This window comes from Crinia signifera, chromosome 19 (genome assembly GCF_055691185.1).
Source record: "Crinia signifera chromosome 19, ASM5569118v1, whole genome shotgun sequence".
Classification (NCBI taxonomy): Eukaryota; Metazoa; Chordata; class Amphibia; order Anura; family Myobatrachidae; genus Crinia; species Crinia signifera.
Genome location: NC_139226.1, coordinates 18,274,050 through 18,287,640, shown reverse-complemented (window position 1 = coordinate 18,287,640; position 13,591 = coordinate 18,274,050). Strand labels below are relative to the sequence as shown.

The window sequence follows — 13,591 nt, the reverse complement described above, 5'->3', positions numbered from 1 at the left end:
TATATATATATATATATATACTTGAAGCCAAGATAGTGATATGCAAATAATTAACCGATGCTTAAAATGTAATTCGAACTAGTAAGAAATTATGAAATAAACTATTTCAAGTGCTGGATCCCTTCCTATGTGCCACATAATAATCAAATAAAAAATAGAATGGCAATAATACCAGGTTTTATGCATAAGGTCTATTCCAAATTTGTTCTTCAGATAGAACCATATAAATTAGCTCAGCAGTACGCAACCTGGTGCCCATGGCTGTTCCCATCACCTGAAGAAAGAAGTCTATGCAAAAAAAAAAAAATGGTACTCTTTACCTAGAAGGGCGCCCACGATTTTGATCATGGGCATCGCAGGTAAAAAAATTGCGTCGGTCGCATCGCATGCGACCAAAAAATCGCATGCGATGCGATCTACACGATTACCGCGATTTTACATAGGGAACAATGTCAAATGGGTCAAATGACCCGATTTAACATTGGGAACAATGTTAAATGGCCCACAGACCCCAAATAGCCACCCTGCCCCCCCCCCCAATTGTTAAAGCCACCCCACGATCAACGTGAACCCGAAGCGTGGCGAGCGCAGCGAGCCCACGAGGGGCGGCGGTACACGTCCTCCGACCTTTTCATACCCCTACTATCCACGTCGGCGTGGAGATGAGAATAGATAGTGTGGCGAGCGCAGCGAGCCACCGAGCCTGAAGCGTAGCGAGGGGACGCGGATACCTGTGAAGCACGCGAAGGGACGCGTTTACCTGTGAAGGTATCCGCGTCCGCTCGCCACGCTTCGGGCTCGGTGGCTAGCTGCGCTCGCCACACTATCTATTCTCAACTCCACGCCGACGTGGATAGTGGGGGTATTAAAAGGACGGAGGACGCGTACCGCTGCGCTCGCCACGCTTCGGGTTCACGTTGATCGTGGGGTGGCGTTAACAATTGGGGGGGCCCAGGCTGGCTATTTGGGGTCTGTGGGCCATTTAACATTGTTCCCAATGTTAAATCGGGTCAATTGACCCATGTAACATTGTTCCCTATGTAAAATCGCGGTAATCGCGTCGGTCGCATCGCATGCGTTTTTTTGGCCGCATGCTATGCGACCGACGCGATTTACATTTAAACATGGTTTTCAATGTAAAATCGCGGGCATCGCATCGGTCGCATCGCAAATGGCATGCGATGTACATGCGATGCCCGCGATGGGCACCCTTCTAGGTAAAGAGTACCAAAAAAATTGTTAAAATTAATTCATCTGAGATCCCAAATATATAATTTTTCTGAATAGATAAGTTTTTGATGTGGTATGCTTGAATACAATTATTGTATGAGATGATAAAGAAAAATATTCAAAACTGCACTTTATAACCTGTATAAAGTTGATAATGTGCAGAGTATGTTTTATATGGGACCTTTGAAAATAATAATCAGCAAAATCCTATTTTCAAATTTATTGGACCCCACAATTCCAGTGGGTTGTGAAGTGTTTTGTGCGGTTTAGGGAGATGATAAATAAAACTGTAATAATAGTGTGCTCTAAAAATTCAAATGGGAAGTTCAATCTTTATCACTCCCTCATTTTAAGCAGAATTAGACAAGGTTATAAGTTTAGATTTAAAGAGGTTATGAAAATCTTTTGTAACTGACTACAAAACATCAAATCAATACTAACTAATCCTCTCACTTTGGGTCAGATAAACTAATCTTCAAAAAAGTGGTAAAGTGGATAGTGTTTAATAACCAGTCAATCAGCCCCTAAATGCCAAGCTACAGACTGTTTGAAAAAAGTCAGTTTGGAGCTGATTGGCTGGTTGTTTATCACTCTCCACTTTTTGAAGCTAAGTGCATCTGGCCCTTTGCCTGTTGATTTAATATTTATCAATTAGTCTTTTTTATTATATGCTAAGGGCTTTCCTTAAATTTTTTGGGATAAGTTTGATTATGCGTCTTTTTGTGTTTTTATGTACAAAACTCTTTGAAATCCAAAATACAATTTTTAAAGAATATTTGAATCAGGCCACTTTTTTGATTATGTTGAAAAAGTCTCTGATTTCTTCTTTAGTTTTAGTATTATTGAACATATTGTTTTCAATATGAAATAAATGAGTTATCACTGTCTTCTTAGGGCAGTATTCAATGAGAAAAGTTCTCCGTGTTTTGTGGAGAATTTGTGCTTTGTTCGCCTTGGACGGAGCATTTTGCTCTCCAAAAGCGAGCAACCCTATTCAATGTGAAATATTCTCCGTCTTTCTAAGTGATTTTCTCCGTTTCTCTCCGTGTAGCAATTCTCCATCTTTTGATGGGGAGCTGGAATGTGAACTTTTAAACTAAAAGGTTTTTTTTTTTTAATTTTGGTGTAAAAAAATCTTTTTTTTTTTTTTTTTTCTGTGAAGGGGCATGTTATTTTTATTCATGTGCTTATAGCACATGAATATATATTTAATTTTAAAAAAAATATTTTTTAAATTTTTTTTTTATTTTTTTTACACAGTGCAGCCAGCAGGGGGCCGGAGCGCTCGAGCCGCTCATTACATATTCATATATTCACTGCACCCGATCGTTAATATGCACGATCGGGTGCAGTGAATACTGGGTCCCCCGCTGGCTATAGGGGGGGCAGCCTGTGCTGCCTGGGTCCCGGAGAGCCCCCCTCCCCTCCACATTCCTCTGGAGCAGCCAGGGAGACTATAATCTCTCTGGCTGCTTCCGTCCCCCGGCTCCCTGAAAGCTCCCTGCCGCGGACGCTTGTCCGCTGCAGGGGTTAAGACTCGCCGCGAGTGGCGGCAAACATCAGCCACATTGAATAGTGGGTAAAGTGCTGTGACGGAGAATCTCCAAACATGGAGAATCTCCACAAAAGCACGGAGAGTGCATGGCGAGTGAAATAAAACGCTCTCCATGCACGGAGAACTTTCTCATTGAATACTGCCCTTAGAGATGAAATACATCTACAGAATATTCTATAAATAGATCAAATATATTTGGGTTATTGCAAAATCAATTCCTTTTGGATAATAAATCTAGTGCTGCAATTCCTTATTCTATATTTGAAGGATTGAAAATTGCCTGATGGTCAAATATATCTTTTGCCTTCTCTGAATATTTCATTCCTCCTTGTTTCCTTCCCCCTCTTTTTCCTCTCCTCTGATTATTTTTTGAGTTTCCTGATGATATTTATCTGAATGAGTTCTTGCAACCTCTTCTGAGCTTATTATGATCTTCTTCTTATTGTCCCCAAAAAAAGTTTTTGGTTACTGTTCTTATTGTTACTTACTGTCGATATTATTTATATCTAGTAAAAATGTCTTTCATTCTGTCTTTCTTTCTTTCTTTCTTTCTATTTTATAGGTCTCCATCATCTATAAGTGATTGAGGTTTGAAGATGTAACGATATTGGGATAATTATATTTTTGCAATGAGACATGGGTTCGCACAGGGGAGCGATGTTGGGCAACTGCGCATGTGCATAAACTTTTATGTGCATGTGCAGCCACTTAATGCGAGCGGGCATGGCATTGATTATTCGCTGGTCCGTTTGCACACAGCAGGGGCATAGGGCGGCGGACATGGGTTGTGCCCATGGGAACGCCCTGTGTTTCATGGGCATTCCCATGAAATTCTGGGCTTTCCCATGGAAATGCACCGGTGGCACGGGTTCCGCGGTAGGGCAGCTGACGTCACAGAATGTCAGCTGCCCGTCCTTTTCCCATACAGGGGCACCACAGATATGTCAGCAGAGACGCTTAAAAAAATAATTCGGTTTTTTTTCGGCGACCATCAAATTTTTTCTGCCCCACAAGCAATCTGCGAATCGATGTTTATGCAAAACATCCATTCGCATGCGTGCGGGGAAATTTGCAGTGCGTGAGTGGGTGGACCTTCGTGCGGGCAGCGGTCGGTGTTTAGATGGCCCTCAAAGCTGCAAATTTTGCAGCTTTGCAGGTCAATCAGATTGAGGACCACTGTGTCTATGGATGTATAATATATCAATTTATTTGTATGTAATTATCTGTAAAAATAAAAACAATATTTATGCAAAGATAGCAAAAAAAAAATGTCAATTGACCAGAAAACAGGAAGATTTATGCAGTCATAAAAAAATACATTCTATTTCATATGTTTAAATTGTTAATATTAGGGAAAATCCCATTATATTTGTATGGGTAACATTCCTACTGTCGCAGAGATATAAGGATTCATACATTTTTGGTTTCTGTTTATTTGTTTTGTTTAAAACAGATTTTTACAAGATAATATGTGCACAAACTAAATAGTACATTGATGTGCATATGTGTTTTTATCTTGTTGGTCTCTTCTTATTCCTTATAATTGTGATGACAGTAAGGGGGAAAAAAGAGGTGGTCTATCATAGGTCAAGTACAGTGATTATTTGGGCATCTATAATAGGGTGTAGGGTGTGTGATGATCATTGGTACCTATGTAGGTTCAGGGGTCCCGGCAGCACACATCCTGGACCCATAAACTATACTTGTATCTACCACAGAAATCTACTGGAATGTGGGGATGGTGCACGCACCGGTGAGAAAGGAGGGGGTCCCACATGATAACTGCACATGGGCTCCCTCCTCTCTTGAACAACCCCTGGATGTGATCAATTGCTGGCTAATATTTTAGACCTGTACAGAGGTGTATACATGTTGTGACTGAGTTGTCATCAACACCTAACAGTGCTGCGTATCAAGGACATACATTAAGTTACCTTTATATTTTGTGCCTGTAGCTATGCCTCTTCCATTTCTGTTTTGCACAATGTGCTTTTCCCTAGGAAAATGTTAACCTCCCTTGTCTAGGACACTTATGGTGATAACATTTGTTCCAAATATAAAGCACATCTTGGATTTCTATATCTATCATTTTTGTTGAAATTTTTATGGAACTTTAACCATTGCAACTTATATATATGTTTAACTACTAGGTTACAAATCCCTTTGATAGTGATAGGGTCATATCTGGTTAAGTCAATGAAGCACATTGTAGCTGAAATGTATTGTTGTGCATGAATCAATGCACCAACAATCTGTTCTGCAGCTAATGTATCTGTGACATTTAGGGCTGACTCATGTTTTGTTTTGCTTTGCACATTTTGTTGCTGACAACCAATTGTTTTGTGACATATTTTGTGATAATTGTAGCACTTGAACATACATTTTCTGAATTTTTCACTTTTTGTATTCAATGCAGTAGTCAAAATATATGATAGGGCACATGTTCCTGGTACAAAATTTGTTCTGATTGTGTCCAGGGCCGGCGACAGGGGTGTTAATGGGGACAAGTGTGATGGGCCCTAGCGATCTGAAAGGCCCCAGAGCTTCCATGCCCCGGCATGACCACCGCCTGTACTAGCTGGCCTGTCAGTGACCCTCGCGACCCAGCCGTCTACTGTACACCATCTGTGTGTGGCTGAGTGTGACTTACTCACTGTGTGCCACTGCCATCTACTGTGTGTGCGCCCTGCCACTTGGCACTCAATGCCATCTACTCTGTGTGTGCGCACGGCCTGGGGCCACAGACGCACAGCCGTGAAGTCCACACCTGATTGCAGGCTCTGGAGCAGTGAAAGGTTCAATGAGGCTCATGCAGAAGAGGATTGTAAGGCTTTGGGATTGGGTGGGGGCCCCAGAAATATCATTGTAAAGGGCCCGATTATTTATGTTGCCATCCCTGATTGTGTCTATTGTAAAATTTGGAAAGTTTGCTTCTATAATAGGGAATTGAACTCAGGTGTCAAGTTCTGTAACATTGCTATAGCAATCTCTTCATCATCCTCTTGGACTCCAACAAAGAATAGTTGCTGAGCAATAAACATCATTTTATTTATGTGGTCGCTCATACTGCTACATTTTGTGTTATAGACTTTACATATTAAATTTAGTACCCTCAGGAGGCCTACATCTTAGTATGCTGCCTGCAGTGCTATCCACGTGTCTTTAGCTGACATCTTCTCATGTATAACAGGGTTGCCGACTTTGTTATTCTCCTCTCCGGGAGAAGCCCGGAGAGGAGAGTTTCAGTAGCAGCTCAGGGGGTGGGGCTTAAGCGTGACATCACTAAGCCCCGCCCCCATGCTGGAAAACCAGCGAATTCAGTGGTCTCCGTGGAGGGGGCGGGGCTAAAATGAAGCGATTGTGTCATTTTAGCTCTGCCCCCTCCTCTGAGACCCGAGGATTGCGGCATTTTAATGCCGCGATCCGGGGGACAGCGGGGGTCCCCCCTGAATCCGGGAGGTTGCCCACCCTTCCGGAGGGCCGGGAGGGGGCCCCGATTTTCGGGAGACTCCCGGAAATTCCGGGAGGGTTGGTAACCCTGATGTATAATACAGTAGACATTTTGCTGCACACTCAAGCTAATAATAGTGCCCATTTTATTTTTTATCAGTATAATTTTAACCTTGACAATATTTCCCACTCCATTTGCATTGCATAGCAAACTTACAGGAGGTATCATTCTATGTATCTTTTAGTTTGATAAACTCCATTATCGGTGTATCTGCTTTATGTACAGTATGCTTCCTGTAGACATAAATATGCTGCCTTTGTGCACTACTCAGCTTCTGTGATGCTGCACTGTGCTGGAAACACTCTGTGCTGTTTTTGTTATTTGTTCTATGGGGCTTCTGTGTACTGACTACCTTCTGTGCTGGGAAATTGTTCTGTGAACACTCTGTTCTGTCTTCTCTCTATGTTCTCAGCGATCTGTACTGCACATGTGCTTTAGATGGTGTATGTATGCTCAGGGCATGGCTGGCCTATTTTTTGCATCAGTTTCCATATTTGAATTATACGTTACACTTATGTTACATTATACTGCTAAGGATTATGGTATAACTACTACAGTGCATGGCTGTTAGATTAAGCGAGGGCTGCCTAAGTCAGAGCGTAGGTAAAAGGATTACATTTTTGTGTTTGCAGTAGAAGTTGATGGCTGCTAGCTGTCTCAAGTTTGGTTGCAGTTGCAGATCTTTCTGGTAGCCTATGAGGGGCTACCAGGATCCTGCAGTAACTAATTCCTTTTGAAGAAGTTTCAGCCCCACCCACCTCCTTTGTCTCCACCCTCCCTTGTCTCCACTGTCCCTTGTCTCCACCCTCCCTTGCCTTTCAGGCATCCAAATTAATTTACCATTTCTCTAGAACTAGGCGGTATGGTGTCATGGTCCAGTGGCATAAGAGGGCGTTGGGAGGCAATACCCCTTGAAAGATGGCAGGTGTGTCCTGTCTTTGCAGGGGGGACAATTGGGCACTCCTCAATGGGAGTGCCCACACCGGCCAGATAAGGGGTGGTGAGACTGTCCCAGCATCAGGTTATGCTTTAATCCGATGGGGTGTTTCAGTTGCTGCCATATTTAGTAGTTGGGGCGTTTAAGTTGCCGCCATATTATGTGACTAGAGATGGACATCAAGTGGTGCCTTATTGCCAGCCCTTTTACGTAGAAGGGTCATACCAAATAATAAATAACTATGACCATTTAAATCTAATGCTATGGTGTCCGAGTATTGTGTCAGCATGTGTTATTTGTATATAAGCTAGTTTAAGGTTGTGTTAAGGTACAAACGCAATACATGTATAAACTCCTTATTAGCTTGGTACATTAGCATGTATTAAAAACTAACTATATTCCTTAATGCTGATGATATTATAGCTTTTTGCACATGTAATAATATTTTTACTTTAATTTACTTTTTTCTTTTTTTCTTCTTAGTGTGCTTTTCAGGCTCAGACAGAGATAAATGGTCATTCACATTCCCAGAAACCATTCCAGCACTGAAGCATTCCAATGTGGTGATTCCCTGCACATACACAGCCCCGGCTGACCACGGAGAGGTCCATCTCATATGGTTTAGGTACCATCTCATTGGATACCCACAGATTTACAATGACGAAGGCCCATCTGAAGTATCTGCAGAGTACAGAGGCCGCACATCACTTGCAAACAACGGAACTAACAACTGCTCACTGACCATCACTGATGTGCGAGAGACTGAATGGTATTACCCAGGAATAAGTAAAGATATAAATTCCTACGAACTGAATGGTGCAGCTGTCAAGGTGAAAATATCAGGTAAGTGTGTGTCATATATAAGATACAGTAAAAATACTTAGAAATATCGTACATTGTATTTTTAGCCAGAAATAAGTTTAGTTTGGAGTTACCACCTTTTCATTGTCAGATTCGGGGACAGACGGCATCACCGGGGTGCATGACTAAAACCTCATTAGAGCTGCAACCATCTTATGTGTTAGATTTCAGGCAATTTGGTTAACACTCCAATAAATAGCCCTCTCGTGACCATGTATACACCTCAGAGCTTCCTAATGCCCCTACAATGTCTATTAACCTTGGATAGATTTTTTGATGTTCAATTCAGACCTAAGGCCGCAGTGTGAAGGCTTGCAGGGTCAGTAAGATTCTCAAGGTCTCATTCATGCAAATATTCCGTCATGGAGTAAGCAAGCTGACATCCCTGTATTACAGCCCATCCCCTCAAATATGACTGTCAGGTTCTGTTTTCTTTTGGCCTAGAACTGGTTCGACTGCAGGGTTATGATGACTGCAGCTGAAATAAGTAAAGCAAGGTTAAGGGATGACTTTCATTATTATTCAGGAACACATAATTTTGAGAGACACATAGGGGTAAATTTACTAAGGTTGGCAGATCCCAGTATGAACGTGTATACATGTAATCGGCCATGAATGGGCAGCCAATACGAATGGAAAATACGGCAAATTTACAAACCTGCCGTATTCTCATGATTCATATTTCCCGATGTTGTAGCCATTTGTATTTGGCTGGTGAATTACCGGCAGCCAAATACGTATGAGCTGGCAGCTTTAAACATATGCCAATCTGTTGTTGGAGAGAAAAAATAAATGCAAATCACTGCGCTAAAATAGTAAAGAATTTTAATATTCCATCAAAAATTCATATACAGGTACACCACCGATTTTCCGGCAACCGTTGATCCGGAACCTCTTTTAATCCGGACAATTTTGCTCTGTCCGGATTAAAAGAGTTTAACGGACCTCTTTTAATCCGGACAAAGCAAACTTGTCCGGATTAAAAGAGGTCAGTTAAACTCTTTTAATCCGGACAGAGCAAAATTGTCCGGATTAAAAGAGGTCCATTAAACTCTTTTAATCCGGAACACTTTCTGCGCATGGGCGTAACACGCAATAGGCTCAAGTTTCAGTGAGTACAGCTTCTGCGGACACTGCAGGTGACACAGGAAGCATCATGGCGTCTGAGGTGAAATCAAGTGACACAGCGGGCAGCAGTGGGGGTGATATGTCGCCCAAGGTCCCGGCAAGTACCGCACATTGGCGGAACACACAACATGAGCAAGTTCCACTGGATACAGCTTCCAATAACTCTGCAGGTGACACAGCGGGCAGCAGTGGGGGCGATATGTCGTCCAAGGTCCCGGCAATTACCGCACATTGGCGGAACACACAACATGAGCAAGTTCCACTGGATACAGCTTCCAATAACTCTGCAGGTGACACAGCGGGCAGCAGTGGGGGCGATATGTCGTCCAAGGTCCCGGCAAGTATCGCACATGGGCGGAAGAGAAAGCATGTTCAAGTGCCACTGGGTACAGCTTCCAAGCACACTGCAGGTGACACAGCAGGCAGCAGTGGGGGTCATATGGCGGCCAAGGTCCCCGCAAGTACCGCACATGGGCGGAAGAGAAATCATGTTCAAGTGCCACTGGGTACAGCTTCCAAGCACACTGCAGGTGACACAGCAGGCAGCAGTGGGGGTCATATGGCGGCCAAGGTCCCCGCAAGTACCGCACATGGGCGGAAGAGAAATCATGTTCAAGTGCCACTGGGTACAGCTTCCAAGCACACTGCAGGTGACACAGCAGGCAGCAGTGGGGGTGATATGTCGCCCAAGGTCCCGGCAAGTACCGCACATTGGCGGAACACACAACATGAGCAAGTTCCACTGGATACAGCTTCCAATAACTCTGCAGGTGACACAGCGGGCAGCAGTGGGGGCGATATGTCGTCCAAGGTCCCGGCAATTACCGCACATTGGCGGAACACACAACATGAGCAAGTTCCACTGGATACAGCTTCCAATAACTCTGCAGGTGACACAGCGGGCAGCAGTGGGGGCGATATGTCGTCCAAGGTCCCGGCAATTACCGCACATTGGCGGAACACACAACATGAGCAAGTTCCACTGGATACAGCTTCCAATAACTCTGCAGGTGACACAGCGGGCAGCAGTGGGGGCGATATGTCGTCCAAGGTCCCGGCAAGTATCGCACATGGGCGGAAGAGAAAGCATGTTCAAGTGCCACTGGGTACAGCTTCCAAGCACACTGCAGGTGACACAGCAGGCAGCAGTGGGGGTCATATGGCGGCCAAGGTCCCCGCAAGTACCGCACATGGGCGGAAGAGAAATCATGTTCAAGTGCCACTGGGTACAGCTTCCAAGCACACTGCAGGTGACACAGCAGGCAGCAGTGGGGGTCATATGGCGGCCAAGGTCCCCGCAAGTACCGCACATGGGCGGAAGAGAAATCATGTTCAAGTGCCACTGGGTACAGCTTCCAAGCACACTGCAGGTGACACAGCAGGCAGCAGTGGGGGTGATATGTCGCCCAAGGTCCCGGCAAGTACCGCACATTGGCGGAACACACAACATGAGCAAGTTCCACTGGATACAGCTTCCAATAACTCTGCAGGTGACACAGCAGGCAGCAGTGGGGGCGATATGTCGTCCAAGGTCCCGGCAAGTATCGCACATGGGCGGAAGAGAAAGCATGTTCAAGTGCCACTGGTTACAGCTTCCAAGCACACTGCAGGTGACACAGCAGGCAGCAGTGGGGGTGATATGTCGTCCAAGGCCCAGGCAAGTACCGCACATGGGCGGAACACACAGCATGTTCAAGTGCCACTGGGTACAGCTTCCAAGCACACTGCAGGTGACACAGCGGGCAGCAGTGGGGGTGATATGTCGTCCAAGGTCCCGGCAATTACCGCACATTGGCGGAACACACAACATGAGCAAGTTCCACTGGATACAGCTTCCAATAACTCTGCAGGTGACACAGCGGGCAGCAGTGGGGGCGATATGTCGTCCAAGGTCCCGGCAATTACCGCACATTGGCGGAACACACAACATGAGCAAGTTCCACTGGATACAGCTTCCAATAACTCTGCAGGTGACACAGCGGGCAGCAGTGGGGGCGATATGTCGTCCAAGGTCCCGGCAAGTATCGCACATGGGCGGAAGAGAAAGCATGTTCAAGTGCCACTGGGTACAGCTTCCAAGCACACTGCAGGTGACACAGCAGGCAGCAGTGGGGGTCATATGGCGGCCAAGGTCCCCGCAAGTACCGCACATGGGCGGAAGAGAAATCATGTTCAAGTGCCACTGGGTACAGCTTCCAAGCACACTGCAGGTGACACAGCAGGCAGCAGTGGGGGTCATATGGCGGCCAAGGTCCCCGCAAGTACCGCACATGGGCGGAAGAGAAATCATGTTCAAGTGCCACTGGGTACAGCTTCCAAGCACACTGCAGGTGACACAGCAGGCAGCAGTGGGGGTGATATGTCGCCCAAGGTCCCGGCAAGTACCGCACATTGGCGGAACACACAACATGAGCAAGTTCCACTGGATACAGCTTCCAATAACTCTGCAGGTGACACAGCAGGCAGCAGTGGGGGCGATATGTCGTCCAAGGTCCCGGCAAGTACCGCATATGGGCGGAAGAGAAATCATGTTCAAGTGCCACTGGGTACAGCTTCCAAGCACACTGCAGGTGACACAGCAGGCAGCAGTGGGGGTGATATGGCGGCCAAGGTCCCAGCAAGTACCGCACATGGGCGGAAGAGAAAGCATGTTCAAGTGCCACTGGTTACAGCTTCCAAGCACACTGCAGGTGACACAGCAGGCAGCAGTGGGGGTGATATGTCGTCCAAGGCCCAGGCAAGTACCGCACATGGGCGGAACACACAGCATGTTCAAGTGCCACTGGGTACAGCTTCCAAGCACACTGCAGGTGACACAGCAGGCAGCAGTGGGGGTGATATGTCGTCCAAGGCCCAGGCAAGTACCGCACATGGGCGGAACACACAGCATGTTCAAGTGCCACTGGGTACAGCTTCCAAGCACACTGCAGGTGACACAGCAGGCAGCAGTGGGGGTGATATGTCGTCCAAGGCCCCGGCAAGTACCGCACATGGGCGGAAGAGAAAGCATGTTCAAGTGCCACTGGGTACAGCTTCCAAGCACACTGCAGGTGACACAGAAGGCAGCAGTGGGGGTGATATGTCGTCCAAGGCCCAGGCAAGTACCGCACATGGGCGGAAGAGAAAGCATGTTCAAGTGCCACTGGGTACAGCTTCCAAGCACACTGCAGGTGACACAGCAGGCAGCAGTGGGGGTGATATGGCGGCCAAGGTCCCAGCAAGTACCGCATATGGGCGGAAGAGAAATCATGTTCAAGTGCCACTGGGTACAGCTTCCAAGCACACTGCAGGTGACACAGCAGGCAGCAGTGGGGGTGATATGGCGGCCAAGGTCCCAGCAAGTACCACACATGGGCGGAAGAGACAGCATGTTCAAGTGCCACTGGGTACAGCTTCCAAGCACACTGCAGGTGACACAGCGGGCAGCAGTGGGGGTGATATGTCGTCCAAGGCCCAGGCAAGTACCGCACATGGGCAGAAGAGAAAGCATGTTCAAGTGCCACTGGGTACAGCTTCCAAGCACACTGCAGGTGACACAGCAGGCAGCAGTGGGGGTGATATGTCGTCCAAGGCCCAGGCAAGTACCGCACATGGGCGGAAGAGAAAGCATGTTCAAGTGCCACTGGGTACAGCTTCCAAGCACACTGCAGGTGACACAGCAGGCAGCAGTGGGGGTGATATGTCGTCCAAGGCCCAGGCAAGTACCGCACATGGGCGGAAGAGAAAGCATGTTCAAGTGCCACTGGGTACAGCTTCCAAGCACACTGCAGGTGACACAGCAGGCAGCAGTGGGGGTCATATGGCGGCCAAGGTCCCAGCAAGTACCGCACATGGGCGGAACACACAGCATGAGCAAGTGCCACTGGGTACAGCTTCCAAGCACACTGCAGGTGACACAGCAGGCAGCAGTGGGGGTCATATTGCGGCCAAGGTCCCCGCAAGTACCGCACATGGGCGGAACACACAGCATGAGCAAGTGCCACTGGGTACAGCTTCCAAAAACACTGCAGGTGACACAGCAGGCAGCAGTGGGGGCCATATTGCGGCCAAGGTTCCAGCAAGTACCGCACATGGGCGGAACACACAGCATGTTCAAGTGCCACTGGGTACAGCTTCCAAGCACACTGCAGGTGACACAGCAGGCAGCAGTGGGGCTGTTATGGCATCCCCAGACAGTTCAAGTGACAGTAATGCTGCTAGGCCTTCCAAGAACAGTCGTGGTACAGGTATAAAGCGTAAACACAAGTCTATATCGGTGCAGGCAAAAGTTGAGATATTACAAAAACTTGACCGTGGTGTGTCAGTGAAGAAGCTGTGTGATTCATACAGTCTTGGTTCCTCAACAGTGTATGACATCAAAAAGCAAAGG

General features: G+C 46.6%; 1 protein-coding gene across 2 annotated transcripts in view; it reads left to right on the top strand.

Moving 5' to 3' along the window:
- The window catches only part of LOC146041717 (sialic acid-binding Ig-like lectin 13), a 76,677-nt gene that overhangs the window by 31,780 nt on the left and 31,306 nt on the right, over positions 1-13,591 (top strand). For both annotated transcript variants that reach the window (XM_083161630.1, XM_083161629.1), the window contains exon 3: positions 7,717-8,076. In XM_083161630.1, coding sequence (XP_083017756.1) covers positions 7,717-8,076 — 360 coding nt within the window. The remainder of the gene's footprint in view (positions 1-7,716; positions 8,077-13,591) is intronic.